The sequence below is a fragment of the Erpetoichthys calabaricus genome, chromosome 2 (genome assembly GCF_900747795.2).
Source record: "Erpetoichthys calabaricus chromosome 2, fErpCal1.3, whole genome shotgun sequence".
NCBI lineage: Eukaryota > Metazoa > Chordata > Cladistia > Polypteriformes > Polypteridae > Erpetoichthys > Erpetoichthys calabaricus.
Genome location: NC_041395.2, coordinates 261,583,678 through 261,605,997, shown reverse-complemented (window position 1 = coordinate 261,605,997; position 22,320 = coordinate 261,583,678). Strand labels below are relative to the sequence as shown.

The 22,320-nt window shown below is 39.2% G+C and overlaps 1 protein-coding gene across 2 annotated transcripts in view; it reads right to left on the bottom strand.

Annotated features, from left to right (window-relative positions):
* fas (Fas cell surface death receptor) overlaps nt 1–22,094 on the bottom strand; it is a 52,222-nt gene extending 30,128 nt beyond the window's left edge. For both annotated transcript variants that reach the window (XM_028795442.2, XM_028795443.2), the window contains exons 1-2: nt 21,501–22,094; nt 306–396 (exon numbers count right to left, since the gene is read on the bottom strand). In XM_028795442.2, coding sequence (XP_028651275.2) covers nt 306–396; nt 21,501–21,554 — 145 coding nt within the window. In that variant the 5' untranslated portion in view covers nt 21,555–22,094. The remainder of the gene's footprint in view (nt 1–305; nt 397–21,500) is intronic.
* Between the last annotated feature and the right edge of the window lie 226 nt (nt 22,095–22,320).

Sequence of the window (22,320 nt, the reverse complement as noted above, 5' to 3'; positions counted from 1 at the left end):
ACACAAAGCCCATCCCTACAACTTAAATTAAAAATCAAACATCTTTGATTTTGTCGGGCATGTCGCAGTCTAGTTGGACTGAGTTCTTGGGCTTCTCACACTAAACAACTGGTGGTCACAGGTCAGTCTGCGACTGAAAATCACTGCCAAAGTCATAGAATGTGATATGGCTTTAAAGTGTCATGTATTCTAAGTAATTGCACTGTAAGATTTTGATTGTATTGGTGACTGCCTTTATGATCCTGCACAACCCCTTTCAGAAGTAACTGGTAGCTTTTACATTTAACAAGGTGTATCATATTTACCTTCAGGGCACATTTGGCAGCAACGTTTTTCCTCTGTCGGATATTCATCACTGGGACAATCACCATAAGTAACCGGGGAAAAAAAACCAACCTATAAAGACGAAAAAAAATCAGGCTAGTTTAAATACAGATGAAATAAAGCAATGCTGGCAACTTTCTATAATATGACATACTGTATAAACCAAATGTCTAATCTATCTCTGGGGCATTAATCCATTCATCTTCTACCACTCTTACCAGGCTCAGGGTTGTGGTGAGCTGGTGCCAATTCCATTGCTATGCACATTCACACACACACACACACACACAAACACACAAATTTAGGAGCATTAATATACTCTCTGTGATTAATACAATACCTCGACAAGACTCAAGTAATACATATAACATTAAACATGCTTATTTAAAAACTCTAAACTGATGCAGCATGAGTGAGTGTGGCTATGTGCTTAATAGTGCCGTCTTATTCAGTGTTGGTTCCTACCTGTTGGACTTTGTAATGAAATGCAGAAAAAAAGATGGGTAGTAAAACATAATCCCTGCTAAATACTGGGTCTTCTAATATCTGCCCTACATTATTCAGTACTACTTTGGGTTGGGATGAGCTCTTTCAGCTTCTAAGAAATGAATGGAAAATTGATTGGTTTAGGCCAGTTAGTTTTATGGCAAGACTCAAAGTGAAAAGAATCCTCTCAAAAATACACAAAAGACATTTAATTACATACTCTTCTTCTGCTAATCCTCATATCTATCAGTCTCTTTAGATTTGGTGTCAGTTTAGGAGACATTTTAAACTACAGTCTATAGCAGTGCTTTTACCTATCGATGTAAACCATTTCTTCATTCCCTGTGATGAGGATGTACCATCTCTCCTTTTATGAAAAACTGGTAACTAAAACTAAAGAGCAGCACATTGATAAAAAAACATCATTTTGATGCTTCTGCAGCTGCTTGGTTTGCTAATATGTGGAATAATCTGTCCGAATTGAGTGCTCATCCTAGCACAGCCAGCAATGTTATCAATAAGATGGCATATTTTAACTCTTAAGGTGAGAGCTGCAGCTGACATAGTGACCCCTGAAAAAATTGTTAAGAAATCCTCCAGCACTAAAATACCTTAGATAATTCAATGAGTGTCTGATAATAAGAGAATATTCTATATGACTGAGCATAAATGGAGGAAAACTGAAATAACAATATTGGCCTTTTTTATAGTTTAGAGTTGTGTACAACAAAATAGTCCTATCTTGAGAGGCAGTCCTATTTTTTTGTAAAATTTTAAATTATTATGCATAAAACTCAAGTTTTACTTACAATTGTATTGACTATTAACATTATTTATTACTATTTTAATTGATTGCCCCTAAACCCAGTTCTTTCAACAGAATGCCACTAAAAACATTTAGAGAAACATGTGAGGCTTTTGCCACAAATTTTTAAACTCAATATGAATGATATTAGAAGTAATATAATAATATATCCCTCCAAAGTTATTTTCTTTGCTCTTTGTAGCAAATTAAATTTCACCACTGAAATAGGTTTACCTGAACTCCGTAGAATAATTCCTCAACTAAAACCTTCCACTTGTGTCCTTGACCCAGTCCCAACAAGCTTTTTAAAGAAGTCTCTGATGTGCTAAATGATTGTGGTACTTGACATAGTGAACTTGTCATTAGATACCGGGGTCTTCCCAGATTGTCCAAAGACTGCAGTAGTTAAACCCCTGCTCAAAGAAAAAAACCTCGACTTCTCTGTACTTGACATCTTTAGACCCATTTCTAGCCGGCCTTTTTAAGTAAAATTCAAAAAAGGCAAGCTGACTATTTAAATAAACGTTCCATTCTTGATACATTTTAGTCAGTCAGGTTTTAAAACAAATCACAGTACAGAAACTGCACTGGTTAATGAAGAAAATGACTTGTGGATTAATTGTGACAGAAGCCACATAACTGTTTTTGTTCTACTAGACCTATGCACAAAATATTTGACACCATAGACCACTGTATTCTTATAAATTGTCTTAGTCACTAGGTGGGTCTCGCAACCAGTGTCTTAAATTGGTTTAAGTCTTATTTAACAGGTAGAAAATTATTTATCAGTTGTGGTAATTATAGTTCAGGAATCCATAATATTGTATATGGTGTACCATAAGGGCCTATACTGGGCCCATTGTTATTTTCAATCTACCTGCTACCATTAGGCCAGATTATATTGAAACACAAGGTGAGCTAACTCATTTATGGAGATGACACCTACTTGACTATAGCACCTGATCAACCTGGCACTTTGGGATCTGATCCAATAGCTTTCTAATATTTCTGAATGAATAAGTAGTAATTTCCCCAAGCTAAATAAGGAAAAAACTGAAATAATAGTCATTGATAAAATGGAAATAATGAGGTATTAGAGACAAACTTAATTCCTTAGCAATAAATGTCAAGGCAGAAGCTAAGAATTTAGATGTAATCATGGACCCGAACCTAAACTGAAAATTACACATATTACTAGAATTGCATTTTTTCCAAGCAATATTGCAAAAGTTAGACCTCTTATAATGCTGCAAGATGCTGAGAAATTAATTAATGTTTTTCTTTTTAGTAAACTAAATTACTGTAATCCACTCCTAACAGGACTGCTTAAAAAAGGCATCAATTGGTTGCAGTGAGTCCTGAAAGCAGCAGCAAGAATCTTTACCAGAAAAAGAAATTCTTAGCATATCTCACCAGTTTTAGTGTTGTTTCATTAGTTACCTGTGTCTTTTAGAATAAACTTAAAATACTGCTAATGGTATATAATGCCTTAAATAATCTTACTACTTCCTGTATTTTGGAATCATAACCTTAGATCATCTAATAGCTGTCTGCTTATTATTTCAAGAGCCAAGCATAAAAGAGGAGGTAAGGCAGTCTTTTGCTGTTAAGATCCAAAAATCTGGAACACTTTACCAATAGAAGTATGCTAGGCTATCACTGTGGATCATTTTTAAAAAGTCCTGAAAACCCACTTTTTCATTTTGCTTATTCATAGCTATCCTTTTAGTTCTACTCTTAATAAACTAGATACACATTGAAAATTCATAGAAGAGTATGATAATTCTATCATTATTAATCTTTACTTTTCTTTGTTTTCTTTTCAGGTTCTTCTATGGTGACGTTTTGTGCCACCACTGCCTGGTAAAATGACTATGTTTGAATGAAAGAGTATACCTCAATCTCAATCTCTAACAAGACCCACTAAGTTAAATCCTCTAAGATGAAGCCAAAAAAAAAAAAAAAAACAACAAGGAACCAATTAAGGACATTCACATTAGGTATAATGCCCAAAAGGAGCTAGAGTCTTCTGGTCTTGGAAGCCCTGCAGATGCTTTTTTGTCTAGCTTAACTAGAGCTTTTTTTGTTTTTTCTGATCTCCCAGTCATCTGACCATATCATCAGACCCATTTTTATAGACTTAAAACCTGATTCTATATATAAGGATTCTACTTCTCTATTAACTACAACTAGCCAACCTGCGGCGTAGCATACACCGCATAATTATTTATTGATGGGTGAACACTTCCTGAAAGACACAGTTGTACAAATGGGGTGGGTTTGAGGATACGACTGTGAATATTCATGTAGTCAACGTATTGTTGAGCAGACTGTATGACTATGCTTCTGTGACTAAGAACAATGGACAGCACGTTGCCAAAGTTATCCCAATGTTGGCAAGCAAAGGTTACAGCTATGTTGCGAAGTTCGAGAGCAACAGTTTCGTCGATGACATTTTTCCAGAAAAAAACAACTGATAGAAACAAACAGTTACCTGATGCAGGAATTTGTATAACATTGAAAGAATTGTTGTTTCCATGAAATACATTTGAAGCGGTGGCCATGGTAGGCAAATGAACAGTCAACGTGACTCACAGCTGCATGTGGACTGTAGCACAGACCAAAGCGAGTGAGGATGTGTTTGGTGAGGTGTTGGGGGTGAGCACATGAGCAAGCATTGCCTCGAGAGCGAGGGTGGACATGGGAGGAGGGTTAGAGTTGGTGGGCGGGGCTCTGTCGTGCGTTCCCCATGACGCATGAGGAGGGTTAGAGTTGGCAGGCTGTGCTCTGTCGTTCGTATCCCATGGTCGGGCGACTTGGTGAATTATATATAGAAAAGCAGCCGGAACCGAAAAGAACAATGAAAAGTCAACGTGGCTCAGAGGTACATGTGGACTATAGCAGAGACGAAAGCGATTGAGGCGGTGTTTGATGAGGTGTTGCGTGCGGGCACATGAGCAGGAGGAGGGTTAGAGTTGGCGGGCGGAGCTCTGTCGTGCGTATCCCATGGTCTTAGAGTTGGCGGATACAGGCATGTCTTTTTGAAAGTTTGGCCCTGTGCCTTAGTAATTGTCATTGCAAAGGCTAATCTAACAGGAAATTGTCTGCATGTAAAAGTAAAAGACAAATTTGAATCTGATGGGGTCAGGAAATTGTCTGCATGTAAAAGTAAAAGGCAAATTTGAATCTGATGGGGTCAGGGAAATCTGGGGAATAAGGACAGTTTGTGAGGTAGCAGCTGCAATAGTTTTACACTCCAGTACATTGTGGTGAATGCTGGTAACAGTCAGGCGGGCAGGCAGGCGAACAGGTGGGCAAGCCAACAAAAACACTATGCTCTTAGTATGGTATGAATCAGGTTTTTGTAGACAAAGGTTTTCCCTGTTCCTGCAGGACCATCTAAGAAGAAGCATGTTTGTCGCGGATGGGAATCGCTGTATGCAGCGTGTAAAACAGTTTGCGAGGGTGGACGCAGTCGTGCGTATCCCATGACGCGGGAGGAGGGTTAGAATTGGTGGGCGGGGCTCTGTCTTGCATAGCCCATGGTCTTAGAGTTGGTGGGCGTGGCTCTGTGAGTTGGCAGGCGTGGCTCTGTCGTGCGTATCCCATGGTCTCTGTCTTGCGTGCCATGGTCGGCTGCTTAGTGAATTATATATATAGATATTTAAGTATACAGTGCATTATTTTTGTTTGTTATTTAATTACTATTATTTGTATTAATTTTAATTTGTTGGTTTTCTTTTTGTTTGCAATTATTTCTTTTGACATCTTGTAAAGCACTTAAGTGATTTGGTTGGAGTGTAACTGTCAGTAAATGATTGCACTATTTATATTTTGTGTTCAATGTGAGTACAGTAATCCCTCCTCGATCGCGGGGGTTGCGTTCCAGAACCCCCCGCGAAAGGTGAAAAACCGCGAAGTAGAAACCATATGTTTATATGGTTATTTTTATATTGTCATGCTTGGGTCACAGATTTGCACAGAAACACAGGAAGTTGTAGAGAGACAGGAACTTTATTCAAACACTGCAAACAAACATTTGTCTCTTTTTCAAAAGTTTAAACTGTGCTCCATGACAAGACAGAGATGACAGTTCCGTCTCACAATTAAAAGAATGCAAGCATATCTTCCTCTTCAAAGGAGTGCGCGTCAGGAGCAGAGAATGTCAGAGAGAGAGAGAAAAGCAAACAAATCAATAGGGCTGTTTGGCTTTTAAGTATGTGAAGCACCGCGGCACAAAGCAGTTGCAATGAAGGCAGCAGCTCACACCCCCTCCGTCAGGAGCAGAGGAATGTCAGAGAGAGAGAGAGAGAGAGAAGAGAGACAGAGAAAAACAAACAATCAAAAATCAATACGTGCCCTTCGAGCTTTTAAGTATGTGAAGCACCATGCAGCATGTCGCTTCACGAAGCAGCTGCACAGAAGGGAGCAACGTGAAGGTAATTTTTCAGCATTTTTAGACAAGTGTCCGTATCGTCCAGGTGTGGTACACCCCTGCTCACACCCCCTCCGTCAGGAGCAGAGAATGTCAGAGCAAGAGAGAGAGAGAGAAAAGTAAGTTGGGTAGCTTCTCAGCCATCTGCCAATAGCGCCCCCTTGTATGAAATCAACTGGGCAAACCAACTGAGGAAGCATGTACCAGAAATTAAAAGACTCATTGTCCGCAGAAATCCGCGAACCAGCAAAAAATCCGTGATATATATTTAAATATGCTTACATATAAAATCTGCAATAGAGTGAAGCCGGGAAAGGCGAAGCGCGATATAACGAGGGATTACTGTATAAACAGCAGCAGGGGAAATAACATTAAAGACAATCGTTTGTAGAGGGAACGTTGTTGGTGCAGGATGTTTAGGAACTGGATCTATGCTTTAACCTCCTGTCACACACGTGTGCATGGGAGGCAGCTAAAGGGCTTGAGTAAAGGCAGTTCTGAGGCATGCCGGGATGTGGCAGAGTGTACTGACTCTTTTTCTCCCTTCCCTGTAGACCATTCACGGGAGATTCCACCTGGCTCTCTTGACGTCACTTCCGGGACCAAGCCAATGGAAGGAGACCTTGCCGGCTCCGACCCCTGTGATATCACGTCCGGGCTCGAACCAGTGGCTGAAGAACATGAGCCCGATCCTTATGATCTCACTTCCTGTCTCCCCCTTTAAAAGCCTGCACCTTTTCCCCATTCCCTCAGTCTTGTTTTGGACTCGGTTGTATGCACATCAGTGCTGTATATTTTGAGAAAGCAACTTTGCAGCCAGGATACCAAATTATACGGGTGGCTGCCCCAAACCTTTATATGACTCTGTCTCGAGTTTGTGACACTCCTTAGCATTGCATTTTATTTAAAAAAAAAAATTTAAAGTTGCATTTTTTGGGCATGAAAAATTACATATTTATTAAATCTCAAAAGTATAATAATGATACAAAAAATAATTGTAATGATGAAGAAAAATAATATGAAATGAACAATAATCCCAAAAATAATAACAACAGTAGTAACACTAATACTAATGATGCCAAAACAGTATATAATCTCAAAAGGAGTCCTTTGTGGGGTAAATCTTAATGCACGGTGAAAGACACAATCCAACATCAGAGTCGGGACAATAATAGTGTGTTTCTTTTCTGATTTTCTTTCCAGATTTATCAGTTTTTGAACAGCACACTGCACAGGAGTTTTTTTTTTCTGTTGCGAGTTATATAATCAATAAAATGTATACCAATAGGACACTCTGGATTGACCCGCGATGTGCTGGGTTGCTTTAGCAGTAGTGTGAACGGTGAATGTGCGGAAATGATTTGTTCTACAAGTGGTCATGTAAAGTTGCATGAGATACAGTTTTACTAGCTTTTTGTTAATATAAGATGAATGCATTCCAAATGTACTGTTCCACCAGATAACGAAATATGTTTTTGTAGTATATCTTTTGTTGCCTCCACATAACAGGATAGAAAGTCAATTCTTGATTTGCGCAATCTTTGTTGCCCATCATGCTAATGTAGCTGACCACAGCACAAAGCTTCGTAACTTGTTTGTTGCCTTTTGCCTATACAGTGACCATAGCTGCCTTATGTACAGTGCTAAGACGACAAACATCTTTCATGTCCTTCATGCACTTCACCCTTTTGCCAAGCTACCACCGCACCTCACTGTAATTTAGCTCTGCCAAAGTCTTCAGGCATGCCACAATGATTGGGTCACACTGTTTCATATACGTCAGTCTTTCTTTGCAGCAACATGTCAAATAGCTCTGGCGAAGTATAAAAATTGTCCATGGTCACACAGTAACTTTGATCCAGCAGAACATCTATCAAAGTCAGCACCGATGACGTTGCAACGCCGTAGTGATTGTATTTCGGATCAAACATGGTCCCTTTTCCAGTGTACAGAACCAAATTCCAAATGTATCCCATTTGAGATTCCCAAAGCTTGCAATACTTTATGCCAAATGTTGCATTTTTGACGAGATGTACTGTATCCATGACAGCCTGCCCTTATAAGCCATAAGACTTTAATTGATGCGGACATCACGGTGCGGAATATAATGGGTGCTGGATGGGTATTCTCATTGAAGTCTTCATTCTTGGTAAAGTGCAAATATTTCATAATTAGTGAAAACCTACACTCAGACATTATTTCTCCAAAGAATGGTGCTGCCAAAATTTTGTTCTTGGACCAGTATCATAGTTGCTCAGGTGTCATTACAAGCCTTGCAATATCAATAAGCCTAAAAAGGCCCAGTTACTGGTTCCTATCATTTTGAACGGGAAAACTGCTTAGGTGTACGGTTATTTGCTCGACACTCTTCAGCGTAATGATTTTTCTCAACAAAAACTCTGTTGATCACGTTATCATCCAGGAATAACTTCATGTAAGTGAGCGGATCATGGCTGTCAACGTCTACTTTTGTTCCTGGCTTCCCCACAAAATCAAAACGAGGTGGCGCTGGTTTATTTGAAATAGGGTCAACTGACAGCCAGATGCGAGGGTCACTTTTGGATTCATCAAAATCACTTTCGACTCACTATCCATTTCAGTTTCACCACCTGAGGACAGATTCACTTCCTTATCACTGCTAAAGAGAAGCTCCTCAGCATCATCACCATCACTGCTTGTATCACTAGCAAGAGCATGGAACACCTGGGCTTCTGAAAAATGTTTCTTACAAGATGCCATTGTTACAGAAGAGGTTACTGATCACACTTACAGATGAGAGGAGAAGACACACCGACACCTTTGCCCATGTGATGCTCAGACATAATGCTTATGCAGGACCCGCATATAACATTGCCCGAGTAATGCTCATGACTTACACTGACAGCACTTTTACAGCCTGAGTGATTCTAACGCTTACACAAGACGCATCTGTACAGTTGCCCATGTGACACTCACAACTGATGCTTTTAGCACGATTTTCGTAGTCCGAGTAACGCTTGAGTCTAACACTAAGGAGATTACGAAATAAAAAGGGGTTCCACGGGCGTTTGAAGAGTGTTCAGTGATGCGCCACAATTTTCAGAGTTTATAAACCGATAGAAAATTAAGTGTTTTCTCCCTTTTGTAAGCAGCTAGTGAGGTATGCTTGAAAGTTAAATTATGTTTATTTAAAGTTTGTTTTTTGTTTTAAATGTAACGTTAAATTAGTACGTGTTCATTAAAATATTGTTGTTTATTAAGAACAGGTTTACTTTTTTTGAATTTAGATTAAAGTAACAATTTTCTTTGTGGAATACTACATTATGTTATTAAATGTCGAGTAGATTTATTTGAATTTATATTGGAATAATTTTTATGTAATTACATACAAGTCTGAAAACGTTATAAGTGAAATAGTGAAGTAAAGTTAGTTTTCTGTATAGGTTTAATGCAAGAAGAAAGATAAAGTGTACCCTTGTGTTTTTATTTGTTAATTTATTGTATATTTAGTTCTCACAATCATGATAATTTGGATATCCTTGTTTGGGTAACATATGAGAAAAAAACATCAGTTAAGTCAAAGAACTATTTGCTCATGTTTGCTGAAGGGAGCTACAACATTCTGTGTTTGAAAATGTGCTATAGAAATAAATGTTGTTTAGGCTATGGTACAAAAATTAAATTAAAAACTTGTGCATAGACAATTGTTTGCATCATATGAGGAATAGGCTCAAAAATATGTTATTCCAAAAACATTTTTTTTCCATTACTTGAAAATCCAAGCAGTTCGGGGTCTTTTATATTGTAACTCATTGTCTGCTATTTTAAAAACAAAAATTCAACCAACTTCTTTGTTATGTTTTTTTTAGTATTGCCCTAGATCAGGGGTGCCCAATACGTCAATTGTGATCGACCGGTAGATCGGAAAGGTAGTGCAGGTAGATCGCATTGCATTCAAAAAAATTTTTTTTTAAATGTTAGTCTATCATATCCTCCCTATGGCATTTGCCACTTGATTGACATACAGGGCGGCCAGTCTGAGATCTCTTTTCTTCTTACACACAGGTCATCCCGCATGCACGCTCAAACACGTGAGCTGCTGCAAAAAGAAGGGATTTAAAAAAGGGGGTTGTTTGGGCTGGATGTAGAATTGGAAGAAGATTTTTTTTCTCACAATGTCACAATCGAAGTGCGTTTGTCTGATCTGTCAATCTATCATTGCTATTCCAAAGAAGGAAAATGTGGAAAGGCATTTTCAAACTGTTCATAAAAACTACGAAACTGACTTCCTTCCAAAAAGCGATCTGAGAAAGAGAAAGGAGAGGGAACTAAAATAGCAGTTAATCGGACAGCCATCATTTTTCACTCGGCTGAATTCAAAAGCAAAGGCAGACACACTTAAGTATTGTTCCGGGTGAGTCACTCGATCATTAAGCATAAGAAGTCCTTCCAAGATGGAGAGATGATAAAAGAGGCCTTCGTTGAGGCAGACGGCTAGGGAGAAATTCCTGCTGAGATTTCGAGACCCCTGGCCGGAGAAAAAGGAGTTTCTCCTTGTCATTAAACATGCAGAATACAAGCAACTTAATAACGATCAATGGCTGCTAGACTTGGCATTTTTTTACCGATCTGACCAACATGTTGAATGAGCTTAATTTACAGCTGCAAGGAAAAGACAAAACCATGGTCAATATGTTTAGCTCTGTTAATGCTTTCAAACGAAAAATGCAACATCTGTCCTCAAAGCTGCAGTACCTTGATTTGGGAAACATCCAAAATCTCGCGTCAGAGCTGGAGACGCAATGGAAGGCGTGTGCGCAACTTGACAGTATACGCTACACAGAGCAGATTGAAAATTGTCTGTCAGACTTTGACAGACAGTTTCAAGACTCAGCTTTATTTGAGCCAATCGCTACATTTAAGTGCTATCCATTAGGGAAGATGTTGAGGGTGATTCACCCGCATCAAAAATTGCAACACTGTTTCACCTAAAACTCCTCTACAGTGGAGGATGAGATTTTGACACTACAGGATGACATTCAGCTGAAATCTGGGGCTCATGGACAGTTTTGGAACTTACTCACAGAGGAAAAGTACCCAAACATGAGCAAATGTGCTACCTCCTTGACTGCATTATTCAGCTCTACTTATTTATGCGAGTCAGTCTTTTCCCACATGAAGATTATTAAATCCAAATACTGTAGTGACCATAAATGTATTGAATTGTTATTGTGCCATAAGGGTTATTCATTTATGCAAGATACGACAACATATATTTTATATATAAAGTATACTCAGTATAAATATATATATAATATTTTAATGTAGGTAGATCATTTTGACATGGTCATTTTAATAGTAGCTTGGGAGCCAAAAAATTGTGGGCACCCCTGCCCTAGATCATATCCCATTAAGCAAAAAGCTGGCTGCTATATTGTCTTTTGTAACCCTTTTGTTAGACATCTCATAAGATGTTGGAAACAAGCAGTTCCATCCTTCGGACATTCGTTGGGCTAGGCCTGTAATGGGTTTCATTAAGCTTGCGAAAATAAAGATTCTCTACTCCTGGCAACACTGAAACATTTTATTTCACCTGGCAACCCTTACTGGATTATTTTTCAATAGTTATCACACACTCTTAAGTTTTAGACATACTCCTCCGTCCTCTTTAAATAATTTTATATCATTACAGATAACTAGATGGATGATGCCCAGTTGCTCTACTTTCTGCTTTATTTTTTCCCTTTTTTCTATATTGGAAAGTAACTTGTTGCTTCTATATTATGGTTTGTACATACAGTATATTAATGTTTTTAGATATCACTTTTGAATGTATGTAGTTATAACTTCCCAGTTTTTCCATCTTACTCAACTGTTGTTTGTTCTGTGTTTCGGCAACATGAAAAAAGTATAAAAAAATTTTTAAAAAAGCCTGTGTATAAAATATCTGTTTATTTTTATAGTTGATATTTTGATACAGGGCCAGTATTCATTACTAGATTGGTCACAGTTTCTGTGTTTGAGTGGGTTGAATGCTATGAGCAAGTATTGGTATGTAAGCAAGTCCTCTTTGCTCAAAAGGTGTTCCCTTCACAGGAAGCGAGATGTATCCAACCCCCGCAAAAGGTCTAGAAAAAAAACAAAACAGCAGCAATCTTAACCCCACTACATTTGTCTGTGTCTTAGCTATATATTGCTGCATCTCCTAGGTTTGATTCTTGCCCTGGACCCCATGTAAATGTAGGCTCTGTAGAGCAAAGTGGGCATTGCCCATTTTGCTAGGCTTTAGTGGTACACCAGGACTGTTATCACAGCAGATTTAACAAGGGTACAAACATCCAGCTTCAGCTTGTCCATGCCTTCCATTCCAAAGTAAGGGACTGAACTCTTTGTACCAGGACCAAACTGTAGCTCATCTGATAACAAAGATGTAAATCATAGAGGCCACTCTGCAGACCATTTCAGGCCAGAACACAGCAAATAGACACCCAAGAACAAAGAGATACAATTCAAAAAGTGGCAACTGTGATAAATAAAATAACACTCCTATGAGAAGGCACTGATTGTGCAACTGGAGATGACTTTAATCCAATTAAGTGAAGTTATACATTACATCAAAAACTCCAGGGGGCACTCTGTTCACATTCTCCAAAATGACCTCTCTCTAAAAACAGCTTCTCTGAAACTAAAAAATTGATGAGCCGCTCTCTCTTTGGGGAGCTGAAAACTGACGGTCTCCTCTCTTTGTGGACCTAAAAGCTAAGACAGCCTCTGCCAAACCAAGCACTGTGCCAGTCTGAGAACGCTAAGAAGCAGCCATTACTTCAAGAAAGCAGCTTCATTAGCTAAACTCCAAAAAGAATAATGCTTTTCCACATGAAGCTGCAAAGAATAAAGCAGAAAGCAAGCCGAGAAATAACATAGCACACCACCAACAAAGGACCGCGTCACAAAGAGAAAGAGTACACTCCAACACCTGGAGCAGCAACAAAAGCAACAAATTCACCCATCAAACATCACCTTAAAGACTTGGCATCGTAAAACTATTTATCTGTGCAAAGTAAATCAGAACTCTAATTAACCAGTAAATAGCCAACTTCTTCTATCTTGCATATTTGTCTGGCTGTGTTCTGTCTTATATTATCAATATATATGTAGTTATATTTCTAGAATTCTTGTGTTTATCAATAAATTCTATTATTATGCTTCTTAAAACAAGCGTGCCTCAGTTCCCTTGATACAAGTCTAATGGTTGGAGACCACCTATTACAGCAAAGAAAGCTAATCAGGTAACAGAAGCCCTTACAAATCATTTAGTTAATTACTAGCATTGTCAAAGGCAAAACTGACAATTAATTACCCAAGTTTAATTTCTTGTTATTCCTACAACTGTATACATCTCCTGGTAATATTTCACACATATGCATGTAGTTCTGCCCAGTAAGACTATGTGCAGAGGCTGGTTTCAGCATTTGTTTAGCAGTAAGATGCACAGCATCCAGACTGGTAAAATCTAAATCACAAAAGAACTAAATAACACACACATACACATGTATTGCAGGAAGCCATCAGATCTATAGTAACTACCTGTTTTTGGCCAATTCAGACATAAGAAAATGTTTAGGTGTAATGAAACAAACTCAATGTCCCCTGAAATGAACACAAGACACAAGGAATTTTGATTTTTTACAAACCCAACAGTATCAGGCGCTAAATGGGAAACAACCCTGGACAAGGGAACAGCTTAAGCATAAAGCACATTTAGGTACAACTTTACACTCACTCTATCTGGGCCAATATAGAGTCACCGATGAAAAATTACCTAGTGACTTACAATGTCTAGTTTCCTTTAGCTTGTCAGAGTAAGAATACAGCAAGGAGTGCAACTCCACTAAAGGATAATCCATCCTTCCATCCATCCATAGTATTTTCTTGCCATGGGGAAATAACAAATTAAACAAAAAAATCTTCCTACAAAATCTTCCATTTTCATCTTAATTTGACACAGGATTTGTATTTTCTGCCCTTGACTAGAATTATTGTGTAAACTGCCTTATAAGTGTTGGGTACAACTTCTACCAGCATCTGAAACAGCATAATGCTGCATTAACAGCATTTTTTAATTTTATAAACAAAAAATGAGAGATTTTCAAGCATCTTTATACTATTACCATTCAAAAGCTTCAGCACCCTTAGCACAACTATTTCCTTTGCTTATGAACTGTGTACTGCTTTGTGATTAAATTAAGTATACTAGCCAACCCGCGGCGTAGCATACGCCGCATATATATGTACTGATGGGTGAACACTTCCTGAAAGACACAGTTGTCCAAATGGGGTGGGTTTGAGGATACGACTGTAAGTGAATGCAAAGATGGAACTCTGGAGAGAGGACGGGGAAGCGGGCCCAAGAGGTTTTGGGTCCTAACCGTCCAACGATGGGTCAGCACAACCGGTAACGATCCTTCCGCAGGTTCACCTACGGAACCCGTGTTAGGACATTTACATCCTCTAGATAGGCAAGTTCGATCGTTTGACGCCCATTCCGCCCCCGCCATTCTAGTCTGCTGATTTCTTAAGTCATCTCTTAGTCATCGTTCAGTCCGCACTGCCTGCTCATGTATCCGCCCCCAACTCCTCACCTGAATTGCTTTTGTCTGTGTACAGTCCACATGCACTTGTGAGTCAGGTTGAGTGTTCATTTTCCACACACCGCCTCAGTCGCATGCACCTGTGAGCCACATTCGGGCCGGGTGAGGTTTCCCATGTTGAGTCCAATTAAGCCAAAGGCTCCACACCTGGTGGTGCCCTTCCGTTAATTCCTTTAAGTTTCAGCTTTGCAACCATATGCCACAGTTCACATGCACCTGTGAGCCATGTTTGGGCCGGGTGAGATTTCCCGTGTTGAGTCAAATTAAGCCACAGGCTCCACGGCTGGTGGTGCCCTTCTGTCAATTCTTTTCAGTTTCAGCTTTGCAACCATACTCCCCCCGGAACCCAAAGACTTTGGTTATCCGGTTGGCTGCCCGGCAGGTCATGGGAATAACGCCGCCGGATCGCCAGTTGGCATCGTGTATGGTCAGAACTACGACGGTATGTGACCTTCAAACCTCCGACTTTCGTTCTTGATTAATGAACACATTCTTGGCAAATGCTTTTGCTCTCGCACCATGGTCGGCTGTTTAGTGAATTGTTGGTGGGCGTGGCTCTGTGAGTTGGTGGGCGTGGCTGTCTTGCGTGCGTCTTGCTTGCCATGGACTTAGTGAATTATATATATATAGATAGTATGATGTGCTTGTCTGCCAATCATATATTAAGCCACATGTTTGTCAAATCTAACCCCAAGATATACATGCCCAAAGAGACAAAGGTATTTTTTATATGTGTATTTCCATCCACATCTATGCTTTCAAAACACCATTGTGAAAAAAATCACTAAAAATGCCCATTGTATATGTAGTTCTGTTTCCAAGTGTATACATGTGCTCTTTGATGAACTATCCTCCCTTGCCCTATTAAATTCTAAACAGTACCAAATGCTTTCAAGTACCTCTGAAATGGGTAAAGCATGTTAAATATGTTACAGAAGGGCCAACATCCATATCTGGGCTACTGTTATTTTGATTAATTTGAGATTTTAATACATTTAGGTTATTTTTTTTTTTGTTATTATTTGTCTTTCTTTCTTTTGCACTTATTATTATTAATATTATTCTGTTATCATTTTTATAGCATTTTACATGCTACCCTCTTGTGTGTTTCTGTATGGCTGTGGCCATATCGTTTATGGCTGTTATGTCCATTGCCAGTCAATGGACATATTATGTCAACTCTCTCTCTCTCTCCACCTATATAAGATGGTGGAAAAATCCTTTAGGTGTCCAAGTTCCTGGATATTCTAGAAAAATTTCTTTTGTGTCATATCAAAATCAATTTAAGAAATGATGCTGAAGCTTGTTGTTTTTATTTTCCTTTTATTTGCATTACACACTTAATGTTTAGTCTTTATACTCAACTTTTAATTGCTTTTTTGTATGAATCACTGCTACCATTCACTGGCAAAAGGATAATCTTAAATTAATCTGCCAAGGTGGGCAGCCATGTTGCTACCATAAGCTTTTTTATGAATTGCACTGTAGTTGAATAAAAAGGGTGTGGAGGAAAAAAGTATGCTTTATAAGAACATTTTCTGGGTCCTAGGTACCAAATCATTGTATAGAAGCAATTTGAAAAGTTAAATTTATACCAAGTGTGGCAGGAGGTTGGGGGTCAGACCCAGCCGCAACGCCTGAAAGGACCGGAAAGGCAATCTACACGTCCCCGGACCATGAGGGGGCAACTGCCCTGGATAGTGAAGGGACCACGGAGACGGAGTATGGAGGCTCAAACCCGTTGGGGCCCGTGGCTACCGCCAGTGGGTGCCCGAAGCCTCATAGAACCCGGGAGATCTGCACTTCCCGCCTCATCTGGGAAGGTGGAGGAACAACCTTCCAGGGATGCCAGGAGTGTTTCTGGGTGCTCATGCAGCACTTCCACCACACCGGAAAGTGCCGCCAGAAGGACATCAGCAAGCACCTGGAACACATCCGGGGGAGTATAAAAGGGGCCGCCTTCCTACAGTCGGGGAGCGAGTGTCGGGTGCTGGAGGAGGACGAAGCTCCAGCGAACGGAAGAAAGGCGGCCGCGGACGTTTGAAGGCCCATGATTTAGGGTGAATGGTGCGGGAGCACTGTGTGCTGTGCGGGACTGTGTTTGTGGACTTTATTGTAAATAAAAGCGTGTGTTTTCTAGTAGAGTCGGTGTCTGTCTGATGGTGTTCGGGCCAGCTCTCACACAGGTAAAAATATGTTAGTATTTGTCCATGCAGAGGTTGCATATTTTTCCTCTGTCCAAATGGATTTTCCTTCAGGACTTCAGTTTTCCTCCTAAATCCCCAAAATACAATAACTGTCCATTCCAAACCAGCCCTGTATGAGTGGGTCCAGCAATAGACTGACACCTGTTCACAGCCGTTTCCTGTCTTCTAGTATATGCTGCAGGAGTAGGCCTCAGTTCCACATGACCCTAAAATAGTTTTAGACTGTTATCTTTTCAATGTTGTTTAATGTTTTCTCAATTACTTTATTATTATTTGGTCTCTTTCTTTACTTCGTACATGTTTTCCAGATCAGGGTTTTGCATGTTCATGGTATCATCAGGCATGACACAGATCATCAGTATTAATGCAAACAGGAACAATCACATGGCAAGTTTTATGAATATGTAGGCCTCAAGATGAGGTGCTGTCAAATCTTCAAATCTTTATGAAATGCAATACAGTGGAACCTCAGTTCACAACCATAATTTGTTCCAAAACTCTCGTCGTAAACCGAAGCAATTTCCCCCATAGGATTGTATGTAAATACAATTAATCTGTTCCAGACCATACAAACTATATGTAAAAATATATATTTTTTTTAAGTTTTTAAGCACAAATATAGTTAATTAAACCATAGAATGCACAGCGTAATAGTAAACTAAATGTAAAAACATTGAATAACACTGAGAAAACCTTGAACAACAGAAAATTAACATTGCAAGAGTTCGCGCTATAGCCTTTACAACCCGATCACTGTAAACACTCGTTTTAAGCACAGGGGAAAAAAGGAACATTTGAACAAATCCGAACTTTATTTAAAAGCCAACCATAAACCACCAAGAAAGTAACATTACAGGCGTTCATGCTAATAGCCTTTAAAACCCGATCGCTGTAAACACTCTTTTTAAATGAGTTTTAAGCACAGGGGAAAAAAGGAACATTTGAACAAATCCGAACTTTATTTAAAAGCCAACCATAAACCACCAAGAAAGTAACATTGTAGGAGTTCGCGCCAATAGCCTTTAAAACCCGATCGCTGTAAACACTCTTTTTAAATGAGTTTTAAGCACAGGGGAAAAAAGGAACATTTGAAAAATCTGTAATTTAATAAACCACCAAGAAAAGTAACATTGCAACAAATCACGCTACGAACCACTCGCTGTAAACACTTTTTTAAATGAGTTTTAAGCACAGGGAAAAAAATGAACATTTGAAAAAAGAGAAAAGTAACATTGCAACAATTCACGCTATGAACCGAAAAATGAACATTTGAAAAATTCGTAATACAAAAATTAACCCTAAACCACCAAGAAAACTAGCCTTGCATGAGTCGAGTTCTGGCATGAAGTGAGGAGGAATTGGGTGGAGAACAATCCGGTCTCGTCGCAGTTGAACACTTGTTGCGGGATGTAGCCTTTGTCCTCCACTAATTTTGTGAAATTTTTCATGAATTCTTTCGCAGCTTCAGCGTTGGAACTAGCAGCTTCTCCATGCCTTACCACACTATAAATGCCACTTCTCTTGCGAAACTTTTCAAACCATCCTCTACTGGCTTTAAATTCCTCACTTTCGCCACTCGTAGAAGGATAGTTTTGCAGCAAATCGCCATGAATCTTCCTGGCTTTCTCGCATAACATCGCCTCGCTTACACTATCCCCTGCAAGTTGCTTCTCGTTCAGCCACACTAGCAACAGTTTTCCACCTCTTCCAACAATTGAGGCCTCTGCCTGGTTAACGCTGTAACTCCTTTTGCAACATCAGCTGCTTTAATAGATTCTATCTGCTTTAGAATAGTCGAAATCATAGATTTTGACTTCTTGTACTCGGCGGCAAGATCAGTAACACGAACACCACACTCATACTTTTCAATAATTTCTTTCTTTACTTCGATTTCAATTTTCTGCAAAACTTTCTTCTCACCACTCTTCACTTGCTTAGAAGCCATGGTTAACTGCAAAAGCACACGAAATACTGTAGAGCACAAAGAGTTCACAGGTAAAACACGCACGTCTGACTGAGAACAATGAACAGGGAGAGGCTGAACACGTGCTTAAATACAGTAATCGGCGCATATGAACCGGAAGGGAAATGAAATAGAGCACAAAGAGCAGCGAAAGCACGCATGTCTGACCGAGAACAATGCAACACGTGCAGAAGTTATCGGAGCGCACAAACCGAAAGGGAAATTGGCTTGTTTGTATACCGAGTGTGTGGTCAAGAACCGAGGCAAAAGTTTGGTGAACTTTTTGGTCGTAAACCGATTTGTACGTGTACCGAGGTTCCACTGTACTCTGAGAGTCTGTATTCAGTTATTAGGTAAAAAAGCAAAAACAAAATAACACCTTAAGATTTTCAAAATTTTTGACATTGCCCATCATTAATCTGTCCCTGCCAAGACACCATAGTTTATGATGAACATTTTTAACCATAAAAGAAAAACTACTTTCATTTTTTCCGGTCTGCTAGATTGCATCAGAATTCTGCATTTAGTGCAAGACAAGTGAGGTAACAAATCTTCTAAGAAGTCAACTGTGCTACTGTGATCAGTTGAGGTCTTCATATTACATAAAGAATATAACAGCACTAGAAAAAAGTGGAGAAGAGCTGCTGAACTACTGCTAGGACTACAGGGTTTAGAAATATGAGAAGTAAAATAGATTTTTTCTCTTCTCAGCTTGCCATATTTTGTCATTTATTTATTAATATTTATGAGCTTTATTAAGAAATTGTTTATAGGCAAGAGAATTCATATACTCTGTGTAGTATTTTGTAAGTCTGTTGAAATATTGAGGGTTCTGTAGTAATAAGGAGTAATGGGTATTGTGGAGCTACTAGGAAGTAGACTGTAATACACATGTAGTGTAATGTGTACTCAGCAATGACCTCAGTAAAAGAAACCTGTTAAAAGTTTATTACTTTAAACCTGCCTCTGTCTTTCCCTTTTTGTGAATGCAATATTACTGCCTATGTACGTATATATCTACATGCATTCTTGTGTTTACTTGTAACAATCTGTGTAAATTATCATTCAAAATGTTGGAATCTCCCTGTAATTTCCATGTTTTTGATAGAATCTAATTCTTTTCTATCACGGTCCCATTAAATTCATTTTAAAATACAGCCAAGACATTACTAATGTTACAAATGGCAATTGCTTCCTGGAATGACTGATGTAAAATTTATTGTTGCTTCATTTTCTTTCTTTTTAGATTGCTTTCCCTGAGAGTATGTATACACCTTTGTATACAATCGGATTCGTCAGTTTTTAAAAAATCTGTCGGATGGAATAACTTTCATTTTGCAAAACAAAAACAGATGGATGTGTTTCAGGAGAAAGCGGTTTTGTATTGACCACTTTTGGACCTAGAATTGAACTTTTCGAATGCCAACGTATACCTTGAAACCTAAGGAAAGACAATTTGCTGTACTCAACGGAATAACAGATTCTCTTTGTGATAACAATTACACATGTTCCTCTAATAATCGCTTAGCATTTAAACATAATTTATTAAACAGGAGCTAATAGAGATCACCATTAGAATACTGGAGTAAAAAGCTCCTGAAAATGGAGATTTGAAATCATATGTGAATAATAAAGTATAAATCAATCATTTCAAGCAGTAATAACTATTTACAACATTAATAATGTCTTGAATACATCTATAAATTAATTTAATGGCACCTTGATAGAGAAATAGTTTTAAATTCTGTCCAAAAAAACTGGTGATTCCAAACTTTTAAACGTTAGTTACAAGACAGTGTTTGTAAATGTAAATGTGCTAAGTAAGATTCTGGGCATGCTTATTTAAACTTACCTTGCACATGTATTACTTATGTTTTGCTCAGAACGATCCACTTAAACAAGACATTATATTGCCTTTAGAAATCAGTATGAACTGAAACAAGAAGTACGAATGTAATGCTTGGCATCTTGTAATAACTCGAATATCAGCGGTTGCCAAGTACATTTCGAGAAAGATATGACGTGTAAAAGTTACAGTTCTATATGAAATAACGAATGGAAGAAAATCTGGGTATTTCCACCAGCAGTAAGTGGATCTCACACCTTTTTAAAATTCCCCAGTTTCTACCGGGGCTGGGGCTTCCCATTCCTTAGACATATCTAAAACGATTGTTCTGTAAGGTCTCCAACTTTTATTCATGCTCTTTAAGAGGCGCTATGAAAATCAACTTTTGATGTTTAGTTGCCCGTCGTTTGCGCGGAATGGTGTGTAGAGATTACCTGAATATGCCAGGTAAAGTAACTTTCACAGCTGAACACATTAAATAATGGGAAAAGGCCGAACAGTAGTCCTGATTTATTCATCACAACTTTCAGGAGTCGCCCCAGACGCTAAATGCGTGCCTCGTAGACTTCTCTACCACAAATTCAATTAAATGCTCTACTGGGAGAGGACATGTCATGACGTGCCTCACGTAGATTGACACACACGCTCTGACCCTAAAATGTCAGTATTACAAAGCACTACTGGCGGTTTCGTGACTTCGCAGGGCACAGAAATCGCTGAGCCCTAACCTGCTTATCCGCCCCTAGCAACAACCAGGCAGGGAAGCCAGCAACGAGAAAATCTTTAATCGACGGCTTTACTTACCGTGCTAACTGTCAAAATAATGGCAAAACGCAGCGGACATCTCCCGCTTGGCATTCTCACTGTTTGTTTACCAACACAGGCTTTCACTCAGGATCCGTTTTGCTTGCTGCTCATTCAAGTTTGGCCAATCGCGAATTAACTTCCTACTTTTCTCTCCTCAACTTGCACTGACAGCAACGACTGACGGGGTTTTAGTTTCGTTTTGTTGTACAGTATCAAAGGAAAGAGGCTCAATCGAAATTAGACTTTAAATTATAATAAGAAGGCAGTCTTAAACTTCGACAACGCTAAAAATGACTTCCGTTTGCAAAGCTGTGTGCAAAGTTGACTTATAAGAAGAGAAAGAATGAGTGATCGAGAAGACACCGTGAGGCCCGCACGCTCTCTGGATCTGCAGAAGCTTTGAGACCCGCAACTTCCCGCCCTGTCCCAGGGAGCTTGTTAAAGCCACACCCTTGACAAGCCCCCTTCGACGATTGCTGCAGACTGGGGCTCATTCAGGCCTCTTTAATCCATCTTTCAGAAAGTTGTCAGAACGGCCAACCGCTGAGCAAACCAGAAAGAAATCGTAAATGCACCTCAGCGTACCTGCCACTCCAGCATTTCAGGTAGGCTGGTGCTGCGGGAGGAGAGACGGGCTCTGTGATATTACAAAACTTCTGTTGTGTCCATGTTTAAATATTCTTCAAAGTCCAAAACAGGCATTCGAATGTAATACATTTCTGTCTGTACGATGCTGAGAAATTCCTCTGTAAAAGCAGTCCAGGGATCGAAGCCCTGTCAGAAAATATGATCACAGCGAATCAGCCAAATATGACGT